A 25844-nucleotide genomic window follows, 5' to 3' on the forward strand; every position below is an offset into this window, starting at 1 on the left:
TGTTCATAACCAAAAGTGGTTTTAAAGTCTTTATACAAAAACAAGACTGGACTATCAAGAGAGCGATACCACTCTTGCCTAAAACAATCAATTATTCTAGTTTTTAACTCACACAAAAAATACTTTTCATTTGGTACACTGGCATTATCAAATACATATCCAAAGCCAAACTCGCTCAAAAGCTTTCTAACATTTGATACCCAATTATTCTTTCCTATTACACAGTCTGATAATGCATACCTATATACAGTGCGCATTATGATATTATCACTTCTTACAACCTTAAGCCAATATTGTATAATTCTAACAAATCTATGTACATAAAGAGGATATCTGCCAAGCTCACCGTAAACACTTGCTGTACATGTATTTTTTCTAACATTGAATAGAAATTTTAAATGAATTCTTTCAATTTCTTTTGACTTGGTATAACCCCATATTTCGGAAGCATAATTTAGAACAGGAGCTACAAAAGCATCAAATAGTTGACATAGAATCTTTGGTTTCGGGTCATATTCCCTACATTTACATAATAATACATTTAGTGCTTTCAAAGCTTTACCAGTTAAATGTTCTTGGTTTAAAGCATAATTACCAGTATAGTTGAAAACAGTTCCTAAGTAATTAAAATCATTCACAACTTCAATAGACTGGCCATTGTAGGTCCAATGTTCTGATGGCAATAGCCTTCCCCTTTTACGAAAAACCATATGTTTTGTTTTAAGTATATTTACAGATAAACCCCAGTTATTACAGTATTCTAAAAGTCTATTCAAATGTTGTTGTATTTCTTCAGGTGATTTTCCTACGATAGCCATGTCATCTGCAAATAACAACAATATAAGGACAATATCATCAATTAGAAGTCCAGAATCTACATCATTCTGTAAAAATAATTCTAAGTCTTCAACAAAGAGAGAAAATAGTAAAGGGGACATAACTTCTCCTTGACGGAGGCCTACAGCATAGTCGAAGTAATCAGAATATGTAAAACATGATTTAACACAAGATTTAACTTTTTGATACATATCTCGTACTATTCTAAGTAGTTTTCCTTGAATACCGCATTTGTACAGTTTCAACCATAAAGCATTTCTATAAATAGAATCAAAACATTTCATCATATCAACATAAACAACATAAAGTCTTTTATTGTCATTCAAATATTTTTGCACTAATGATGTAAGAATAAAAATAGCATCTACAGTTGATCGCCCTTTCCGAAATCCGAACTGAGCGTCCGAAATTATGTTATGTTCATTACAAAATGTATCAATGCGTTTATTTAGTACAGTTGTAAAAAGCTTAGACAGGCAACTAACGAGTGTAATTCCCCTATATTTATTAACGTCATCTAAATTTCCCTTTTTATGCAATGGTATAATAACACCTTCCATCCACTTATCGGGAAAAAATCCTGAGTTTAAAATACCGTTAAAAATATCACATACATGCGAAGGCAAAATATCGAACGTTTCTATAAAGTATTCATTCATCAGAATGTCACTCCCAGAAGATTTATTACGCTTCAATGATTTAATAGCAATATGTATTTCATTGACAGTTATAGGCTGATCTAATTCGGCAAATGAAACATCAACATTATCAAAATCATGCGTGTTGCAAAAAAATTCAGACTCTTCGTTAAAACATTCAAAGACACTACTACCTAATGCTGCAAAATATTCCCTAAATGTTTCATTTGGTATACTGTCAGCCGTTGGTTTGGATTTTGGTTTAAAATATTTCCAAAAATCTCTAGGCTTACTTTTTTTTAATTGTTCTATTTCTTGCATTTTTAATCTGTATGCATTATTTTTCTTTTTACTAACAATATTTTTATACACACGTTTATGTTCTACTAATAACAGTCTATTTTCATTTCGATTTATCGCTATTAAACAAACGTAATGACTGTAAATACACGTTATGCGCTTCAATACATTCAGCGTCAAACCAATCGTTATTTTTAATACATGTGTCCACATGGAAATATGCTTTATTATTGACATTATGACATTTTGAGAATAAAGGGTCAGCAACAGAACGTATAACATTCGTAAATTCATTAACAGCGTCATTTACAGATTGTCTAGTGCTATCAATATTATTAACAATGTTATTAAATCGTGGCAAACAGCCAATAATGCCCGTGCGAAACTGTTCTCTATAATCATTACTCCATCTATATTTCATCTCTGATCTTTCTTGATCATCATGAGTGACATAATTACATAACAGCTTAAATTGCAAGGGAGAGTGGTCACTCCATTGATTGAATGCACAAATATTGAAGTCACAAACCATTGAAAAGTTTCGCTCATGCATCAATAAATAATCTATAACGGAACATCCATTGTAGGAAAAATATGTATAATTATTTGACTGGCCTACTCTACCATTAACAATGCGCATAGATGAGGATTTACACAAATCTAATAATTTAACACCGTGGCTATTATGTACAGTGTCTACAAAGGCCCGCACGGGGGTACTGTCAGGTTCATAATCAGTATCGTTGAACGAAAAGTTAACATCATCATGTATGATAAAATCATGTTTTTTTGCCAATTCTACTGTTTAAATCGCCACATATTGTTACACAGCCTAAATTGCTATACATATATATATATCATTCTCAAGCGTATCAAATAGATCAACGTTATTAAAATTATTGTATGCTGGCGATTCTTCACCCCATAAATAGACTCCACACAAATAAATATCTTCCTCAGTTTTAAAAAAATTATGGTCTAGCCTTAACCATATAATAGTATCATGATGATTTTTTACTATTTCAATTCCATCTTTCAGGTGATCTTTATAAAACAATACGATTCCTCCACTACATCTACGTGCATTTCTATGTTGAATTTTTCGATAAAAGTTATGAGATACAAAGCCATTTAAAGATACATTGCTAGAAGAATTGGTCCATGATTCATACAAAAAACAAATATCAGAACTAGAAATAATATTTAAAAAACCAGAAGATTGTTGTTTTTCATGGGTAAGTCCGTGCACATTCCAAGAGGTAATAGAAAGTTCACCCCCGGCGTGCCCCTAGTCCCTCATCGGTCGTCCGTCCACGTAGAGGGTATCGTACACGAGCCACGCCTTCTTCCCCTTCTCCCTGAACTCCTTCATCTTCTTCACTAGACCCCGCCGTTTATTGGTAACCTCCTTCGGGAATTGTTCAAACATGTGAAACTGCGTCCCCTTAAGGTGTTTCCATTCTCTACGTACCAGTTCACGCTCTTGGAAGAACGTGAACTTGGCCACAATGTTCCTAACTTTTCCCGCGATCGGCTGCCCCGGCGTTCTGTGAACGCGTTCAAACCGGATGGATTCCACCGTCTCTTTAGCAATCTTAAGGGCGTCCTGCAGATGTTTTCGCAGCTTCCTCTCCGTGACATCGACCGCCTCATTCCCATTGCTGTTGTCCTCAGTGATGTTAGTGAAAACCAGATTGTTTCTCATCGATTGTGACTTCATGTATGTAAGATCGTCACGTAGCTCCTCTCGCTGCTTCTCCAGTGCTGCCACCCTACTGGAGAGCAGCCCCGTCCCCATGTCCACCGACTCCACACGATCCTCCAACCTCATCACACGTTCGTCCGTTCTCTTCGCCCGATCTTCAAGTGCGACCCACACTTTCCTTAATTCTTTCTCGAAGTCCGTCACTTTCCTTTCAAGCACCTCGATAGTCCCAAGCTTCTTTTCCATTTCACTCAGTTTGCTATTCATAGCCTTCATGCAGTCCATTAGGTCCTTGTTTGTTGGCTGGCGACCTCCCTCCGCCATCTTGGCCGCACCGCCAACAACCTCCCCTTCCGTTTCCTCGCTCACAAATACACTACTATCCCCGTTCTTATCCGCATCACTATTTTCTGCATAAAGAACAGCGTTTGCTTGGCTTAGTATGTCACTAACAGACTGATTTAAATCCTCCGACGGGCCTCTTTGTTTACTCACTTTACTTTTGTTTACATTTTCACTGCTATTTCCACTGCTATTTCGATCTTTCCTTTTAGTACTTTTACTTTTAGTCATTATATATGTAGTCCAAAATCATATTTTACACTTAATATCCAAATTGTTTGCTTTATTAACAAGATTTTTTTAATTTTATCAATATTCCCTCCACTGTTTGAAAACACGTCTACACCCGCCTACACCATGTGACCTTATACATAGTTTATTGCCTACAAGGCCTAACATACACTGAGCAAGATACATACAACATCCACTGACAACAAACATAACCAACATGCATCCAAATATCTTGATTATTAATATTGGATCGCCGCCTTGGGATGGTCAGGGAAACAAGAGTTCACTCGTGCTTAAACTAGCTTATGAAGTTTCGAACAATAATGCATTAGGAATGCTGTATGGTGGTATGCATATTTCAATTAGATTATGTTTCCCGGTTTCTTTTGTATTTAAAAGTTCCTGTGCTTTGCTTGAATTTAACTCTAATGAGTTTGCCGTTTTTGCCCTGTTTAATTGTAAATCAGGACAAATTTGCTGAATTACATTAACACGGAATCGGATAAAATCAAGCCTTCCTGGAAATAATCCAATAACTAGAACTCTTTCAGTTGTCCTATTTTATTGTTCTGGTTATTGTATCTAGGATAACAAAGGGTTTCACAATGCTACGAATACTACTCATGCGAAAACTCTATATTAAAATCCAGTCCTCTATAGAAAAATATTCATCGTTAAGTTTGGAAGTCAGGAAAACTATACAAGGGCAAAACAGCTAGAACGAAAAGATATGAGGTTTTTAAAATTGTAATTAAGTTGTGATTAAATTTAATAACGATCTCATTCCATCTGTGTCGTCACATAGTGTTTCAATTTGAAATATATATTGATAAATATTTAGCCTATTTGATATTACAAATGCAATAATACTAATTTTCTCAGATATGCGCATACAATAAACTTAGACTGATTTCAATAACATAAAAGCATAAAGTATATTTGTTGTATTTGTTTTTGTAAATGCGTTTTGTTTTATTTAACGATTGTCATAGAATATGAACCATGCAAATAACATCCTTAATCACCATGATATAATATTCAAAATTGTACCAAATACAAATACGCTTACCCACTAACTATTCCTGCAGTGCTCGAACTACGCTCGCGGTCTGCATGAGTAAAGTTATCCATGTCAACTATTTTATTCTTGAAAACCAGACATATTCCTATGTTTGTACCTAATTAGTTGAATCACTTAACACTGCAAACAAATGCCAACGCTATGCAGTGAATTATTTTCTCCTAAAATTAATTATTGGAAACACATTACAGAATTTCCACCTTATGTTATGATTGTTCATTCACCTTTGCTTTATGATGCTGTATATGATATGTTTTACTCTGAGAATTGTGGTGTGTATGTGCTCGGAACGTTTTGTGTAGTATTCGTTACTTTTATTTATTGTTCACGCTAATTAACAGATCACGTTAAGTGAGTATTCCCTTAATAAGTAATTATGATTTAAACATAAATTATGTCTGAATACTTATTAAAGGATAACAAGCCTGTATATCCTACATTTATGTAAGTGAATTCATTGTGCGCCTGAAAAGAAAAATAAAGATTACGAGATTCGCCTGTTTATGTGGAAATGGTAAATGTTAAAAATATTAATCTGTATTCTTCAGGTATATTGCTACTGTTTATTCGAAACCATATTACATTGAATAATATAAAATCTTTGTATAAAATTGTATTCACAAAGAATATCTCATCGCATTTTGATTCAACATCTTGGAACAATATTTTTAAACACAAACTCAAGATATTCTGCTTTCTTTATTATGTTGTCAAAACTAAACAAAACCTGCACTCTCTACTATTTTGGAAAGTGATGAAAGTAATGTTTTTAATGCCAAAATAATATTCTCAAATAAATTAATTTGGTACAGTAATTTCGTTCTCAATTATTCACTGCCGAAATTAATATTGTTTTTACTAAATGACCATACTTCCTTATAACATTGTACTGTCTTCCGAATGTACAGAACGTTGTGAAGCTATTATTATCAAACTCTCTCGAGTGCTAATTCTAGATAGAAAGTAGTTTGTGTATGATTGAAAGGTAATAGAAGGCGCCCCAGGTAGGCAGGTAAACCACTCGACCACTGACTACAACACAACTCGGGTTTGAATGTCTTGTTTCCCTTTGTGAACTGAGACTTATGCATAACACAATCTTTTCTCGCACACCAGACGCATGTCTTTCAAATTCCATCCCTTGTGGCATCTTATCATGATTCAATATCGATAACTTTCCAAAGAATCGTAGCATCATTCGTAGTTCGTATGTTGTCGCCAAGTTGCATTATTACATGGAAACAACAACTATGTTTTGTAAAGTAACAGAAGTTTCTTGTATAAATATTAAAACACTAAATGATGACTCAAGCCTTGTAGTCAATCATTTCAATACAAAACCCTCATAAAAACCACAATAGGAGGGCAACCATAATGTATGTAGAAAAACGTACCAGGAAATGTGCCATTCGATTTATTATCACAACACTTCGCACGGTAAAGGCAATGAACGTCAATAAATTATTTGTTATCTGATACAGACTTAAAATTAATGTCAAAATATTTTATCGGCAATCTGCACACTCTGTTTTCCACAAACATTTTGATGGGTGAGTAGCATGCCAATAATATCTCCACATTTGGATTTTTTATTTGATATATATATACAATTGTTTTATCTCCAGCAATAAATGTTTTCTACGACAGCCCATTTGGCAAATGTGATATCAGATTTTATTGGAAAACGTTTGAATAATTTGAATATTTATCGATATTAATGGATAAACACTCATTTTATTATGAACATGCGTTTTCCCTAAAAGGGCAATGCCCATTTGACAGAGGAAACATTATTCAATATACCTGTATGATCTCTGTGTACTTCATCTGGCAGTGTAAATACTATTGGACCGATTATAGGCGGGCCATATAACAGGACAAGTTCTCAGTCGCGTAAATAATAATATCAGAACAAAAGCGATGTCTTCATGACTAAAATACTCAATAGTTTGCCTAATCAAGCAACGCTTCCTAATCTATTTGTCACTGCGCTACCAGACACGTTAACACATATAATGAAAACAGCTGGGACAAGCCCCTTATTTAAAATATGTAAGCAAAGAGCCTGTTTAGACGGTACAAAACTTATACAAAATATCCTGGCCGAGAGACAAAAAATATATGAAAATAACAGAGATCAATCATATATTTATATAGCTTTATAAATATGTTGAGTTAACTAGTTGATGCGCGCACAGCCTCATACTTGTACACAAATATTCTACAGTCAATATTATGAGTAGTGCTCATATAGGTTGCAAACAAATCCATTGTTTATTAAATTTTGCGGACATTTAAAATACCAGGATCACTAAAATGTTTCTCTTTTTTCATATTCTTTTTTTAGGTGTATGAAATTTCAAAGATTGTTAAGATTTAAAATTGATTGTTAGTATTTCTTCAACTTAATGTAAGAAACTTGAAATTCATTTGTGTCATTTATCAGTTCAAATATGCAAATATGGCTTTAAAACGGCTGATACATGTATTACTTTAAAATCTTGGCAGTTCTTGTATCTCACAGAAATGGAAGTTGTTGAGAAATTGGAGTAGTAATTTACAGCAAGCCAATACTTGTTATAGTCTTTTGAAAACCGATCCGTGTTTAACACTTGTCATTGATATTTTGGGATATCATTGTATTGCAAGTGTACTTTAAGCAGCATAAACTGTTTTTCTTTTGACTGAATGGTATCAACAAAAACCTCATCACAAGCACTATCGTCACTTGAATAATGCACTTCATTGATGCATTTGTTGCCTTCGCAATATACTGCAAAATGGTCAAAATTCTTGCAGAAAATGGATTTTTCATTGCCTTTTTGCATGTTAGCCGTTGCTTTTTGCACAAATGTAGTCTGTATCTCGAAGATCCCTTTTGCATTGGTCGCCTTAAGGTAACCTTGGGCTTTGCGCTTCCTGTCTATCGTAACGTTGTGAACGTACCCGCACTGTTGGGTGAACCTTTGGATATTGGATGTGTCTAGACTTTTCATTAATGTTCCTTGAATTCAGTTGCATTTGTAGATACTGATAGGTAAGCTATATTTGTACTGCCTTTGGCAATGTAAGTGTTACATAACTGAATGTCGTAAATGATTGACATTCCACAAGCAGTTACCGAACCATATTAAAGTGACACATAAATTATAACGTATGAGGTTAATCAAGCCATACCTAAATCAGGAAATTATTGTTTAAAATAGTTTTTCATACAGCAAGGATTACTTTTCTTATTGATCCATTTATATGAATTTAATATAGTTGTTACAGCTTCAATCAATATCTAACCATCAATACAGTCGATCGTGATACAAATGTTTTATTTCGTTGCATAAATGATTCTCTACTACGTATTGTCCACAGCTGTAAAAGAAAATTGCATTATTGTGTGCAAGACAAGTTTATGCCGCATGCTTGACGTGAGAAGTGATCATTTGTGTCTTGATGTGTCATGTTTATACCTATTCGTTTTAAGGGTTTAGCAGTGTTTGGGATATTCCATTCCCTGTAACACGTCTTGATTCCGTTTGAGCTTCCGTTTTATTCCGTAAAAAAAAATAAAAAATAAAGCATTATCCATCATTGATTAGTTTAAAACAATATTCGTTATTTTATTTACATAGATCAGCATCTGTAAACATCGTGTTTTCGGGACGGTTCATTTATCAGAATACAAACTGAAGCCAAAGACAAAGAATGAAGAAAGTTGTCTCAATGTGTTCAAAATGCTTAATGACTTAACAAGATGACTGCATATCTCGATGTGTTTATGTCGTATATACCTCATATCAACTTCGCAAATGGAAATTTACACAAATGTTTTTATTTCTATAGCACATTAAATGGTATCTATCAATAAATGCTTACCCACTAACTATTCCCGCCGTGCTGAAACTGCACTCGGGGTCTCTGACAGAAATAGTATCCATCTTATTTCTTATTCATAGAATTATAGAATACGATTCCATGAATAATAACATACTTCTGTATTATGTTTGAATTTTATTCGCTGACTATCTCAACATTTCAAACAACTGCCAACACTCTGCAGTGAAGCGTTTTCTATGAAAACCAGATACCGCCAAGAAATCTGCAGCATTTCCTCCTTACAATTGTTGATGTTTATTTGCAAAATGGTGATGTATATCATGAATGATTATAATGGATTTTGTAATACGTAAGAACTTGGAATGCTTTCTGTAAAATACATGTATTCATTTTCAGTTATTTACTTATCAACAGAATTCGTTTTTTCGAGCACTCTTATATTTTCTTGTATTCTTTATTCTCACGAATATCATATTTTTCTTTCATGAACTTGAGCTATTGGGTTAATAAGCCTGTACATCATTCATTTCATCATGCATTTATTGAGAAGTAAATACTTTTGTGTTCGCATATTTAAGTAGAATTGGTAAACGTTGAGAATATTGATCTGAAATCTTCAAAAAGATTGTATCTGTAAATGACAAATTATATTACACAATAATCTCCTTCTGATAATTGAGTTTACAGAAAACGTCATACCAATTTCTCAGTTTATGCAAGTTCATTTCAAACTATTATTTAATCAGAAACTGAATCATTCTTCTGTTTAATTATGTTGTATGACCAAGTTTATGCTACTTGTACTCTCTCATTATCTATATAATTTGTAAAACAAGTGCCTGTAATCAATAGCTTTTTATGACAGAGTTATTTTTAATATTTGTGTGCTCATGCAGTTATTTTATTTCAATTGCAATAATTAAAACTCTGGAATTGATAACTTTCAGCTGATTTTATAGACAAGTATTTAATGTAAATATTAAAACTGATACAAATGCCTATTGAGTCCTTAACATTGATAACAAGTAGAACGTTTCCATTTCTAATCAAATGACAAGTGTCCAGCCGAGTAAGTAATTATTTCACAACACATATGATACTCTCATGAATAAGGTAAACGCATGGAAGTGCCAGCCGGCGACAAAGAGTCCGATATGAAATACTTCATTGCCAAACACTTTATGGAATAGACGTGATTTCGTAATGCATCGTCTAGACGCAGACTTATCCTTTGTTTATACAAATCCCATGTGCCTGCATGGACATAAATATTTCTTAAACTGTAGTATCAACATGTGATTGAGTGTGCATTAAATCTACCATATTACCCAACATCAATGATAATAATTATTTGTGTTGATACTATCATTGTGTTAAGCATTGTTTGCATTTATTGATCAAAAACATTATTATCACAGTGTCCACACCATGGTACATGTGTCATGGTCATAATCATATTTTGTCAATGGATTAATACGGATTTTGTTGAAATACACGTCCCAACGCTTGTTTACATCGCAAAAAGGTTACTTTGAAAAAGAACCTATTTACAACAAAAATACTAAGGGATAATTATGATAAATTGACGTCTGCTCAAATATTTAAAGCATAAAAAAATAACTTTATTTGTTGCACTGAATTTGCCAATGGGGTAATCTAAATATTATTTGCAAAGCAATACTAACTGTTATGTCATGAAAAGTATAAGGAGTTAGACCAACAGCCAAACTATTAAGAAATACCCTGTCCTAACGTACACTGTACAAGTTACATACAACCTCCTGCCACAACACACATACCAAACATTTATCTAAATATCTTGATTATAAATATTGGGTTCACCACCTTTGAATGGTCAGGGAAACAAGAGTTCACTCGTGCTTAAACTAGCGTATGATGTATGATGATTCGGACATTAATGCATTAAAAATACTGTATGGTGGTATGCATGTTCCGATTTTATTATGTTTCCCGGTTTCATTTGTACATAAAGTTTCCTGGGCTCTGATTGAATTTAACACTAATGTGTTTGCCGTTTTTGTCCTGTTTAATTGTAAAGCAGGACAAATTTGCTGAATTACAATAAGACGGAATCGTATTAAATCAAGTCTTCCCGGAAAGAATCCAATAACAAGAACTCTTTCTAGTTGTCCTATTTTATTGTTCAAGTAATTGTATTTGGGTCTGCAAAGGGTTTCACAATTCTACGAACAATACCCATGAGCCGAAATTGTTCAACCTTATTCAAGTTTGGAAGTCAGGAACCCTATAAAAGGGCAAAAAAGCTCGATCGAAAAAATATTTTTGACAAATGTCACCGTGTCAATTGTTTAAAATGATCAATACAGAATGAACTTTGTTACGTTCTATACTTTTATGTTAATAAAATAATTGAGGCTACAGTGACAAACCCCAAACACTTCATTTCATGATCCCGAGGACCAGAATATAATTAACCTCAATGTATAAACGTCGTGTATAATTCATATGAATGTTGAAATTGCAACATGACACAACAATTTAAGGGAATGCTTCCAAATACGCTTACCGACTAACTATTCCAGCAGTGCCCAAACTGCGTTCGCGGTCTAAATCAGTAACGTTATCCATGTTGACTCTTTATACAAGTATTATTCTTGAAAACCAGACATATTTCTATATTAAGTTTAAACTTCATTAGTTGAATCACTCAACAATGCCACCAACTGCAAACTCTCTGCAGTGAAGTACTTTCTCTGAAACTGGTTATTGACAAGATATCTGCAGAATTTCCTCCTGATATTATGATTGTTCATGCACCTTTGCTTTATGATGCTGTATATGATGAAATGTTTCACTCTGAGATTTGTGGTATGTATGTGTTTGGAACGTTTTGTGTAGTATTAATAACATTTAATTATTGTTTACGCTAATTAACAGATCACTTTAATTGATTATTCCCTTGATTAGTAATTATAAATTAAGCATAAAGGATGTCTGAAAACTTTATATAGGATAATAAGTCTGTACATCTAACATTTATGTAAGTGAATTCACATTGCGCATGAATTGAAAAATAAAGATTAGGAGACTCGCCTGTGTACGTTGAAATGGTAAATGTTAAAAATATTAATCTGAATTATCTAGGTATATTGTTACAGTTAATGCCTTTTCATATTACATTGGCATAATATTAAAACTTTGTTTAAATCAAATTAACAGAGAATATCGTACAAATATATCGCATTATGACAAAATTTTTGAAACAACTTTTCAAAACGAACTTAAAAAGTCTTTCTTTATTATGCTGTAAGACCTAAAACAAGTTTACCTAAATCTGACCTAAATATATTTATTTTCTTTGAAAATCTTGAAAGTTAAGTAAATTTCTGCTACAATGACTTCTACATACCGATGTACTGTTTCCGATTATACATGCACGCTGTGTAGCTTATATTAATCTCTTATGAGTGCTAAATCTGGATAGAAAGTTGTTTGTGTATGTTCATTGCATGGTAATATAAGGCGCCCCTAGTGTGCCGGTAAACCACTCCCCCACTTACTACAACACTTATCAAGGTCGACAAACTATGCATAACACAATCTTTTCTCGCACACCAGAAAAGATGTATGTTGCATTTTCTGTACAATTCCATCCCTTGTGACATCTTATCATGATTCAACATCGACAACATTCAAAATAATTCGTAGCATTTTACGTATTTCGTCTGCTGTTGCCAACGTCCATAATTACATGGAAACAACAACTATGTTTTGTAGTTACAGAAGCTTCGTTCAAATAAAAACACTAAATAACAAATCAAGCTCTGACATCAAACATTTTAATATGAATCCTCCTTAGGGATGCAATGGAAGGGCAACTATAATGTAAAATGTGGAAATATCGTTTCATTTAAATATCAAAAAGTATTGCATTTTTACGATTATTACGACACTTTGAATGGTGAGGAAAATGAAAATGATTTAATTACTTATTATCTTAGACAGACTAAATGTAAATACCGAAATATTGTAGCGGCAATCTGCACGCATTTTATTATACAAACTTTAATGGGTGAGTAGTATGTCAATAATATCATCGCTTTCTTGTTGTTGTTTTTAATTTATTTATAGACAATATTTTATCTCCAGCTATAAATGGTTTCAAACCATGGTCCATTTTGCAAACGCTAGATCTGATTTTATTAGAAAACGTATGAATAATTTTAATATACATCGATATTAATTGATATCCTTTTATTACGAACATGCATTTTCCCTCAAAGGGCAAAGCCCATTTGACAGACGCTGCATTATTCAAATATAGATGTATGATCTCTGTGCACTTCATCTGACGTTGTAAATACAATTGGTCCGATTATAGGCGGCACATATAACAGGACAAGTTTCCAGTCGCGTCAGTAATTTAATCCTTCATGAATAAAATACTCAGTATATAATCAAGTACGAGCAACGCTGCCTTATCAATAGTCTCTACGTTCCTAGAAATGTAAAAACATATTATGAAAACAGCTGGGGGAAAGCTCCGTACTTAAAATATGCACACAAAGAGTCAGTTTAGGCAGCACAAAACTTGGACCCAAAATGTCCTGAACGAGTGACACAAAACATATAAACAACACAGAGAGGTTCTAGCATGCATTTATATTGTTTTATCAATATTTAGACTGCCGTCTTGGAACAAAAATATCATCAGTCAGAATTGGGTATGCATCAGGAACTTATTTCCATAGTAACGTATCTGGAATAGGTATTTCTTTACCCGGTCGATATTACACTTCAGTGTCATAACGCTGCATTTGTGAACCTTTCTCTGTAGCTTTACTGAAAATGTATTCAAAAATTTTCTTAAAAATAAGTCTCATCATGATAACTCATCATCAATGCTTTCCGCCCAATAACCTGATCCTGCGTCTCGTTTTGTGAAATATTTCGCCACACTTAGTAATAACAATACTTCGTCCAATGTCCTTGTTTAATAGTTTAGTATTTAAAATTATTTTGTAAAATCATGTGGATCCAATTAGATAGTCTAACTCTGTTTTACGTCTGTCTTTCATTTTAAACCCATTGATTGCTTGTTGGCTCCGCAACACACTCAAAATGGTTGTATTTCTTGCAGATAATGCTTTTGTCAATACCCCGAGCATTGCCTTATTTTCGACTTGGCCGTTGCATTTCGAAGACTCTTCATCTCGAGGTTCTCTTTTTTCGGCTTTAATCCCATTTTGGTTACCTTCGGCTTTGTGCTGTCTGTCCAACATCTCGATGTGAACGTAAACCCGAGCTGGCAGTTGAGATCTTTGATATACAGCATTGACACAGTTTCCTATAAGGCCATCTGGACAATATTTGGTTCCCATCAGCAATATTCTTAGCATATTTCACCAAATCAAACCTCAGAAAAAGACTTATTATCATTATAGTGTCATCATATTTTAACACATAAGTTTGAAAGACCAAATTCCTTGCATTACGTATGAACAATCTTTTTATAGCGAAAATGAGCATAAACGTAATGACTGTGTCGACTAATACTGTTCCGTGTCGGAAATTGTAATGCGATTTAACTCTTTATGGTGAAACAATTATGGTAAGAATAAAGTCATACTGTATTTACAAAGCCTTGAATAATTGTTTGCGAAGGCTTAAAAAGCAGTTGTTGTATTTACCGCTTGGATTCATTGTCCAGTTTTATATTATTAGAAATATTTGAAGATGTAATCACAACATTATGCATTTTACTTCAGCCTGATCATAAGCTCGTTAATATTATAAATAGGATCAGTTCGAATCCAAGGCATAGGGAAACAAAACAGTGCAGTAAAATAGGCTCTTTTATAGCCCACATGCAGTTGGGCTTGTTTATGTATGTGGAGTCAGAGAATTACACGTAAAACGAAAACAGCCCAATGGCATTCATATCCCGATAATGACATCACTCCCGCAATTCATTCTTTATATTAACACCAACACATCATTATTTCTTTCCAGAATTGTTAATAAAATAATAAATATTTCATTTCAGCTCACTTAAGCTGTAAATAGAACAACCCGATCGGTTTACAAACTGTATTGCTACGGACAAACATGTCCCATTATAAAATCACTTTTTCAAATAAAATTGAAACGCTAATGACAACATAACGTTTAACAAATTATAAATTAAATCTTTTCAATAAATTGTTTGAAATGTTTTTGGCCTCTTGACACAATACAACTTTACGCCTTTTATATGAATACAGGTTTATTCGCGATCCGAATCTTTTCGAAGATGTTGAGTCCATCGGAAATGTTTGCAATTACTGATATGCGGTTTATTAAAGGAATATAAATTGACTATAAATATAACATATTGTATGATGCCTGCAAAAGTTTGCGACAATTGGTCCCCAACTCCATGTGAAAAATATTGACCTTTTTGCCTAAAAAATGAGGCAAATGAGAGTGAATTTTAATCTAAAAAGCGCTTAAAGGTACAATAATAAATCTATATGCTTTACAAATGCTTTGTAACGATATAAAAATTAGTGTGTTAAAAGTATTATTTTTTTTCAATTAAAACGTATTCTGATACCCTTTTCTTGTCATTTCTTATTAAATATTAATACATCGACGCCAACAATGGTGTCAAAGAACAAAGCCTGGTCGAGCATGCAATTAAATTAATTCAAAAACATTAGTTATTGGCGTGATCGGTCTTATTTTGTTGTGAAAAATAGGATACAGTTTTGTTTAAAAAAATGTTGATTTCATTCTCTTCATTGGAATACAAACCGGCAACAATAAATGTTCAGTCGCTGCTATTACATTTGTTGTTTGTATTGGGTGGTTTGATTTCTTTAATATTGGTGTCCTCTTGAAGGAAGACAAATTGCTTTTTATGGGTGATTTATCTCACACACAATATGATTAGGTATAGAAACAAGATAAACAGCGTGTTGGGCAAAGATATTGGAACATTCTTTGTATATCGCATTGAATATGTTCGACCAGAGAATAAATATCAAATGGTATTTATCACCATATCCTTCCAAGCAACCTATTGCTTATTTTGACCATTTAATTAAGTATATTAAGGAGACCGATCAAACGGGATGGAAGGCGTCGCCCTACTTTTTCATCAAAGATCTAGAACTGTATGTTAAACGGAAACAGTGCTTCTTCCTAGAACTATCTCAATGCTTTATCTAGGATGTATAACTACCATAGACTTAAGGTTTCTTCTACGAGAATATTGCACCATCATCTGTGTGGCATGGCATTTCTCATGAAAGGTTTTTAAGGTTTTAATTTTCCAATAAATAATACATTTTTTTCATCTCAGATATTTTCCTACAGTGAGGCTTCGGAGGGATGTAAATCCTATTTAAGCGAAGGCCGTTTGAATCCTAAGAGAACGAGTGTTTACGTCCAGATACCAGATAGTATATTCATTAACTTTCAGGTCCAATTCTGCAGGATGATTTTGTTTTCTGAATTAAATGACGATTTTCTAGAAACAGTACGAGTAATAATACCAAATTTCAATCGGGAAAAAACGTATACAAATAGATGAGATAAGACGGAGATAATATCTCGACGAATTCAATATAATAATGATTATCGATTGGTATGTTTTTAACGCCAAGACACAAGCAAGACACCACCAAGACACTACAACACCACGTTCACGAGTAAACTTACTTAGTTAAAATATAAAAGATGCAGGATTATTTATATGAATGGTTTATAAACGAAAACATATATTTGGTATATTGCAAAACATGCCTCATAAACGTGTTTTATTTTCTGTAATGATTTGAAAGAACAAACATGGCGTGATAAAAACACTTTAAAAATATAATCAAAGCGTAGTAATTTCACCTAAATTTGGCATTCAAAAATGATTTAAATGGTTTATTAAAGCCATGGATTGCATTGCGGCATTGATGCAATTATCGGTGTATGAACGCAGTTGGGCTTGTTTAAGTGTGTGGAGTTTGATGACCTCGCGATCTGAACATATTCGAAAATGTTGAGTCCATCGGAAACTGTTTGCAATTGCCGAAAAGCAGTATATTAAAGGAATGGAAGGTGAAATATAAATACGTATATTTCAATAAATGCTCTATGCATTTATTATTGTATATTTCACAATTGTCCTAATGCCCTCAATCCACATTAAAGTTTTCGAGCAAACTAATGGCATACCTTTCAAGTCGACGGCTAATTAAAGTATTCGACGTCCACTTCAAATGGTTCAAGTGAGACGGATCGATCATATAATGGAAGCATCACGAGCGCAAATAAATGTCTTATGGTATAAAGAAATCATTCGCCTATGCAGGCCTTTTGAAATAATTGAAATAAACACAAACATTCAACCCACGGATGACAATGTCTTTTTTCATCAATAATATTTCTTTGTTGAGTATTCAACCAATTTACAAAGCAAGTTTTTGGATCAAACTTCAAAACAGCTACCTTGGTTACCAACAGATCTGTTTTTATTTTATAAACATTTTTTATGACTTCATATGTTATCGTTAACGCTGTGTATAGGGACCAATTATTTGGAGGTCGTTAAGATGTATATGAATATACATCAGACCTTGAATTCTGGCAATGGTGAATGCATTTTGATGAATCATCTAGTATTTTCTCCGCTATCAATTTAGTTTGTATTATTCGTGTGTCACCTATGCTGGTCTAAGTAATGTATATAAGATATCCCTTTCATAGTAGATACATATTTATTCATAGTAGACACTTCATGTTTCTCCAAAACTATCGAGCTCCGATTGTGTCGGACTGTTCGTCATCTGCATCGTTATATCAGCCTGAATTGCTTCGAACGCCGAACGCAACGAATAAAGATAACACTGCAATAAACGTCAAACATTTTTTTTTATTTATTAACAGATTTACAAAATTATTTTAAAATTAAAATTCCTGAATAAATAATAATAATATCCCAGGGTCAACAAAGTACATGTATCTCCATTGATTCTGGTATGGTTTAATGTCAGCATAATTTGATTCTACACACTAAATGCGCCCTTATAATTTGAACAGCACCAATATAATTCTTCCAGCAAAATGTTGAAATGTGATTCTCACAGAACAATGTATTTCAATCCAAGATTTAAGACATTTTAGTACTAGAGAAACGTTCATTAAGACCTGTTAATTTGTCTTAGAAACTTTGATTTTTCAAAAAACCCAGACCAGAAAAGTTTGCCTTTATATACAAATTAAATGCACCAATATCTTCTCCATAAATCACGAGGAATTTTCTTTAAATTTACATACGTTTATTTATCCTAAAATAGTATATATGGAATAGAAAACAAAAGAGCATTATAAATAAATCTTAAAAGCTATGCTTAAAGTATCACAAGGGTAAAAAGTTTTAATGTACCTAGGTTACCACTTTTAATGAATCTAAATCTCCATGCAAAGAAAATTGAATCATTAAAACCTGAATTACTGAATCAAAATGGATAAATATACAAACTTATCAAGCTGATGTTTTTCTTTTTGTGCTTCTTATTGTTATATTTTTATGAAAGAACTAATTAAGGCTGATGTGTGTGCATCGGCCAGTGTTGTTCGGTTTCGAATAGTTCCCAATGGGAAAAAAACAAAGTTTTGACGCTGATCTCATGAAGCATTTACAATATCTCACAGACATTGTGTCTTGTCATTGCTCAATGATGAATAAGGTAAAAGAGAAATATAATTGGAGTTGTCCGTATTTACGATAGGAAGGCTTTATCGCTGAACTGATTACGGCAAATTTATAGGTTCATTTTACGACTTTGACATATTTCGGCCTAAAACACATCAACACATATATAAGCTGCTTTCATGTAACCGAGATATCCTGTGATACAATGAACAACATAACTAACACCAACCGAGCTCTTTTAACATCTGTGTTGGTTTTAATTTTAAATGATACTGCAATGCAAGCTACCGGTACAAGTCCAGGGCTTAATTGCAGTTATCAAAGAAGTTATGACATACTGTTACTTATTGAGTGATGAAAATATTGAAGGAAAATTATTCTTTTTGTCACAAGATCTATCTAAAATCTTAATTAATGTCAAAAGATCTGTCCGGAGAGAATTAGAACGCTAGCATACATGCTTAAAGACAAATATGCCAGGAACTACTACCCTTCATAGTTGTACCTTGAATTAGAGTGACTATATGGGAGATGTTCTCTAAACAAACTCCTATTCAGACAAAAGCGTAAAAATCCTAACTAAAACAACAAAATACCTGAGATAAAAAGTCTTAAAACTCATTTGAGTTGTTCCAGCAAATGTCTTGTGTGCGGAATATGCACGACTGAACACCTTCTTGAACACGCCTTCACCGAGCATGTGTTAAGACAGTGAGACAGTCGAGATTTTGAGCATTACTTGTTCAGTGACTGTTTTGTTCGCATGGTTATTAATAAATTCCTATGAGGTGACATTTAAACATTTACATAATTTGTTGATACTAAAATTGTGAGAACAGTAAGGATGGCTTGTTCGATAATTCTTAGAACACCGGTCTCGTTATTTATTATTACAATTTTTGATGATTCTGTTCACATCACATAATGTAGACATTTGTGAACGCTTATACTATTCTAAACAGTTGCTTTTAAGGCAATGTGGAATATATTTGGTTCACGTCAGCAATATTTAAAGATTATTTTACCAAATTAAACCTTAAAGAGCGTGTTTTCCTTATATTGTCATCATATATTAACACTTAATTGAGTTTAAATTGAGTCCAAATCCCCTTGCATTATTTATGAACAATCTTTTTAAAGCGATAATAGAAACATAAACATAATCACTGTGTCAACTGATTCTGTTTCGTGTCGGAAATTGTTATGCAATTTATCTAACTTTGTTGAAACGATTGAGATTAACATGAAGTCGGTTTGTATTTTCAAAGCCTTGAATATTTGTTTGCGAAGTCAAAACAACTATGATGTTATTAACGGCTTGGATTCTTTGTTCCAGTTTTATATTATCAGAAATATATACATATATTATCACTATATAATTATTCATTTCATTTCAGCTTAATCGTGCAACTTTTTATAATTTTAAATTATTTATGTTGGTCGTCAAAGAATTAAAAAACAAAACAACATTGGTCGGTTACAGCCTATATGCTGATAAACGATTTCACCTTTTAAAAATGAATACTAAAATCAATACACTGTCATTGCCGTGGTTCCCGAGTTTTCAGGTGAAATAAAATGTATTGCTATATTTCGGGTTTTGGGGGCTGTACCTTAAAAGCTTCATTTTAGAAATTCAAATATTTTGGGAATGTGCTTAGTTGTATGTATGGTACTGGTTTAAATAACGTTTGTAAATATCTTTTGATGAAATGCTCTCATGTGTTTACTAACAAGCACGTCGGAGATATAGGACATTGCAATGTATACATGTACAAGTTCCCGCACAATCAAATAATTTACAATACATAAGCAGGTTTAAGTGCATCACTTACGCAATTCATTCCTTATATTTACACGAATAGATCATTATTTCTTTTAAGAATTCAGTGTGCGTATACCTCGTGATAAATTACGTCGTTAATGCTAGGTCGAAATGCAACATTTTGCTTCAAATGAAGGCTTTAATAAAAAATATCGTTGCTTGCTTTATTCACCATATTTATTGAAACATGCTACAATCTAGGCCGCTTACAGAGCACCACCTTAGAGTTTAGTTTCTTATAACATTTTTAAATAAATGCCGCCTGATGCAGCACTGCCAAAACATTTTGGAAACAGGTTTGTCATAATGTTTTGGGCGATTAATCACCTAATAAGAATAATTTGGCATTACAAATACATATTACGTCCGTGTTTTGGTAAAGCCAGTTTCGGACAAGTAACACATGAACATACTTAAGTTCAGGAAACACATTGCCTTTCGTATTATTGTTAACATTTCTAACATCTCGTGTCTAAATTATTCTCATATTAACGCACACTTATTCTGATTCTGCAGCGAGCACAAACTGCAAACAACTTCCACGGCAAACTTAAAAGGTGTTTAAACATAACGCAATCGGCCATAAAGTACCTTTTGTTAAGTGCACAAGACATAGTCAATAAATATATGAAAACAACAAGATACAATTTAGCTAAGGTAGGTCCAAGAACGGTACATTTTGACAAAACCACAGTTTCAAGTCATGCAATTTTCTATTTTCACTTTGTAAACAAACAACCGGTCAGCTTATACATTCATATTTTGTTACGGCTCCTAGAAACAAAGGTTGAAACACCGAGTGGAACTTACACATTTGACCTTAGGGTAGGCATATTAATATTACGATAAAAGGTATTGAAACTTACTAAGCAGGTCAACATATCCATCGAAGACACCAGAATATACAAATAATTTGCCTTTTTGTTCCACATTGAAGATGTCCCTCCCTTTTAAATTGCGCAAAATAATTTCCGTCTGACCCTCAGTAGCTCAATATTTATGCGAAAAACTCTTACAAAATAGTGCGTTTTTTCCTAACAAATAAGTGTAGTTCAGATACTTCTCATTGACTATAAGCATAATAACGTATGCACGATTTTACGGATTTTGAGTTTGTTTGGGGATCTCTGTCCTAAGGAACAACCAGGATCATAACTACTTATTGAAAAACTATAATTGAGATTTCTGATTGTCAGCTCTGTTTGTGATGTGTTGGTACGTTTGTTCTTTTGGTGTCGTTTGAACAATTAATCAGTGTTCATATTTGAATTTGGAATTATGGGCCTGTCACCCTAGTGTTCATTTCAATCCTTTCATAAACTCTTTGAAGTCACAAAATAAAGTGCCGCGCATTTTATAGCATACAATGGAGATTAAAATGCGAACAATAATGCGTCATTGTTTTTTTTATACGAATACACACTAAACTAGTCATTTTTATAAAAACAATCTTTTCATTGACGCGAACAATGATGTCAATGAACAAGGCTAGGTCAATCATGCAATTAAATCAATAACAATAGTTTTTAACTTGATCGTCTTTAATTTCTTGGTAGTAACTTGCGAAACAGTTTTGTTTGAAAATGTTCTCTCTCTTGCATGGAAAACAAATCGGCTTCCATAAATGTTCAGTCGTTGCTTTTTATATTTGTTGTTTATTCTGATGGTTTGGCTTCTTTAAAGATGTTTTCCTGCTAAAGGAAGATAAATTGCTTTTTGGGTGATTTATTGTGTAATATCACATCTTTCCCACATATTATGATTAGGTAACGAAAAAATATAAACATCGTTTGAGGAAAAGAAGAAATGAAAAAAATGGATCATTATATGGATAACTTACTGGATTAGGTGGATCTGAGATGAACTATCAAGAGATATTTATCACAATATTCTTTCTAGCACCCTATTTCTTATTTTCACTATTTATTACTCACCATTTAATAAAGTGCAGCTTAAACTCGCTATGTCGAAGTCTTGTGGATAACGGGAAATACGAGATAACGAGCATTCGATAAAACTGAATTACAAAACATGTCTTACTGAACCCAAAATATTCTAAAAAGGTTCGACATAACCGGAACATCGATTTAACAGAGTGCGACATAGCAAGCTGCGACTGCATTTATACAGGAGCGATATTGATGCGATGGAAGTAATCGCCCAACTCTTATGTTCAAAGATCCTGAACTGCATGTTTAACAGCTACAGCACTACTCCCTGTAACTATTTTGGTGCTTTATCTAAGACGTATAACTAACGCAGATTTAAGGCTGCTTCTACGAGTATATTGAACCATCATCTGTGTGGCATGGCATTTCTCATGAAAACTTTTTTGGTTTTCATTTTCCAATGAATAATACAAACTTTTCATCTCAGATATTTTATAACCATGCTCCTTAGAAGGGATGTAAATCTTATTTAAGCGAAGAACGTTTAAATCCTTAGAGAACGAGTGTTTACGTCCAGATATGAGATAGTATATCAATTACTTTTCATGTCCAATTCTGCAAGATGATTTACATTTCCTTATTTAAATTACGAATTTCTAGGAAAAGTTTGAAAGTAATAATACGAAGTTAAATGTTTCCTGAAGAAATACAACGTAAACAAAATTTTGAAAGAGCTCATTTCTCTACGAATGAAATTAAATAATGAACATCGATTAGTATTGTTTAAATGACAATACACCAGCAATCCAACAGCAAGACATCAGACCACCGAGAATACAATAATCGGACACATGTATTTTGCTTAGTTGAAATGACAAATATACGGGATATAGTTTTTCAAAAAAGAAGGCATACCAGGTATATTATAAATTATATCTTATAGTAGTGTTTTGGACTTTGGACATGATAGGTTTCAATATAAGGGGGTACCTAGGCATACTCAAGAATGCCTGGACATACTTTAAACAAATGTTTCATCCAAAATGGGAAGTGCTAAGATCCTTGAATTTTATTTCCGATTGGTTCGATCTTGAAACCGGGAACAAATCCGAAGGATTACAAGCAATGTGATTAATTCCATTGTAATTTCACTGAATGTTCATTTAGTACTGTATTTTTCACAAGGTTCCTTATGCTCCCGGCCTACATAAACATTTGCGAGAAATGTAATGACAAAGCTGCCTTGTCGACGGCTCACTCATGTATTCGAGCATCCAATTCCAATGTTTCAGGTATGCTACCTAATTAAGTAATGTATCTTAGTGTAAAGCTAAGATGGAACTTATGAGCTATTATCTGCAAACTATTCCCTAACAAATATCCGGAAAGGTCATTGTTTGTGTGTTGCACTGAATGCAGTTTGCTATTTGGAAAATAGCGATTGGTTTCCTTGGGGACCGATCGATCATGGTATTGAAGCATCACAAGGGAAATTAAATGTTTGTTTGAACAAAGAAATCATTGGCATATGCAGGCAATTTGACCTATTTAAAATAAACAACAACATTCAACTCACAAATAAAAGTGTCTTATTCTTTCCTCGTTTGCATTTGTTTGCCGATCATTCAACCAATAAACACGGCACGTTTTGGTTTATGCTTCAAAACAGCTACCTCAGTAACCAACAAATCTACATGTTTTCTGCATACAATATTTGTGACTTCATATGTTGTTCTTATTGCCTTATACAGGGACTATATATTCGAAGGTGGTTAAAATGTATATGGATATAGTTTATCTGGCAATTGGGCATGCATTTTAATGAGCCATCAATTGTTTATCCTGCTACCAATTTATTTTTGTGTTCGCGTGTCACTACTTAATGATGTGTATAGGGTTTCCGTTATATTGTAGATACATATCTGTCCATGTAGACACTAAAGGATTCACCATAGCTATAGAGCTTTGGTATGGTCGGACTGTCTATCACCGGTAAATTTCAGCCTGAATTGATACGAATGCCAAACGCAGTAAAAATTATAAAAACAGCAACAATCGTCAAACATATGTTTTACTTACTAAGCGTTTTACAAAGATATCTTCAAATATCTAATACGAAAAATAACTCCTGAATAAATAATAATATCAAAAGGTCAATAAACTATCTCCATTGATTCTGGCATAGTTTAATGTCAACATAACTTGAATCCACACACAATATGCACCCTTATTATTTGAACAACACTAATACAATTCTTCCACGAAAGGTTGATTTTGGATTCTCACAGAACAATGTAATTAAATCCAAGGTTTAAGACATTTTAGAACTGGGAAAACTTTCATTTAGACCTGTGAATTTGTTCTAGAAACTGCAATTCAAAATAAAAATGCATCAATAAATTCTCAATAAATCACCAGGAACATTCTTTTAATTTACATACTTCTCTTTATCCTAAAACCAAATACAAGTATATGAAATAAAAAAACTATAGAGCATTCAAAAGAAGTCTTGAAAAGTTATGCAAACAATATCACATGGGTAAAACATTTTAATGAATCTACGTCATCACATTTAATGAATCTAAGTCTTCATGCAGGATAAATTGGATCATTAAAACCTGATTTACTGAATTAAAATGGATAAATAAGTAACATTATCAAACTGACGTTTATTTCTTTATGTGCTTCTAATTGTTATATTTTCTTGAAAGAACAAAAATTGAGGCCGATTTGTGTGCACCAGTGTTGTTTTGTTTATAATAGTTTTCGAAGTGGAATTTACAATCCCTCACATACATTGTGTCTTGTCATTGCTAAATGATGAATTGGGTAAAAGAGAAATGTAAATGGATTTGTCTGTATTTTCGATAAGGAGGCTTTATCGCTGAACTGTTTACGGCAATTTCCATACGTTCTTTTTACGACTTTTGACATATTTCGGCATAGAACACAACTATTTGTAAGCTGCAGTTATATTAACCGAATTATCCTGCGACACAATGAACAACATCACTAACACCAACCGAACTCTCTCTTTCAACATCTGATTAGGTTTTAATTCTAAATGATACTGCATTTCAAGCTACAGGGACAAGTCCAGGATAAACTACGGCTATCACAGAAGTGATGGCTACCCCCACAAGACTCACCCACACATAATGTTACTGATTGAATGAAAACATATTGAATAAACAATTATTCAAAGATGTTTAAAGATTATATCAAGGAAAGTTATTCCTATTTTTTCACAAGATCAATTTAAACTATTCAATTAGACGAAATGTTAAACAACTTCCCGTCATTGTAACAAGAATCAGAGTGTATATTTGGGAGAAGTTCGCTTATATAGACAAAAGCGAAAAAATCGTATGCAAAAACGAAATATCTGAGATAAAATGACCATGTGTCACGCGAAGTGATTCAGGCTGTAATGCAAAGCATGGTGGTGATGTATCAAATACCAGAGTGATACTTCCGAAACTGTGGGAGAAG

At 33.2% G+C, this 25844-nt stretch overlaps 1 protein-coding gene across 1 annotated transcript; it reads right to left on the reverse strand.

Annotated features, from left to right (window-relative positions):
* Positions 1 to 3063: 3063 nt before the first annotated feature.
* On the reverse strand, positions 3064 to 5236 carry LOC128246240 (uncharacterized). The gene is made up of 2 exons (XM_052964432.1): positions 5123 to 5236; positions 3064 to 4103 (listed from the first exon to the last, which is right to left on the reverse strand). Exon 2 carries the CDS (start codon positions 4051 to 4053, stop codon positions 3064 to 3066), a length of 990 nt encoding a protein of 329 aa, XP_052820392.1. The 5' UTR covers positions 4054 to 4103; positions 5123 to 5236.
* Positions 5237 to 25844: the final 20608 nt, after the last annotated feature.

This window comes from Mya arenaria, chromosome 9, assembly GCF_026914265.1.
Source record: "Mya arenaria isolate MELC-2E11 chromosome 9, ASM2691426v1".
Taxonomy (NCBI): Eukaryota; Metazoa; Mollusca; class Bivalvia; order Myida; family Myidae; genus Mya; species Mya arenaria.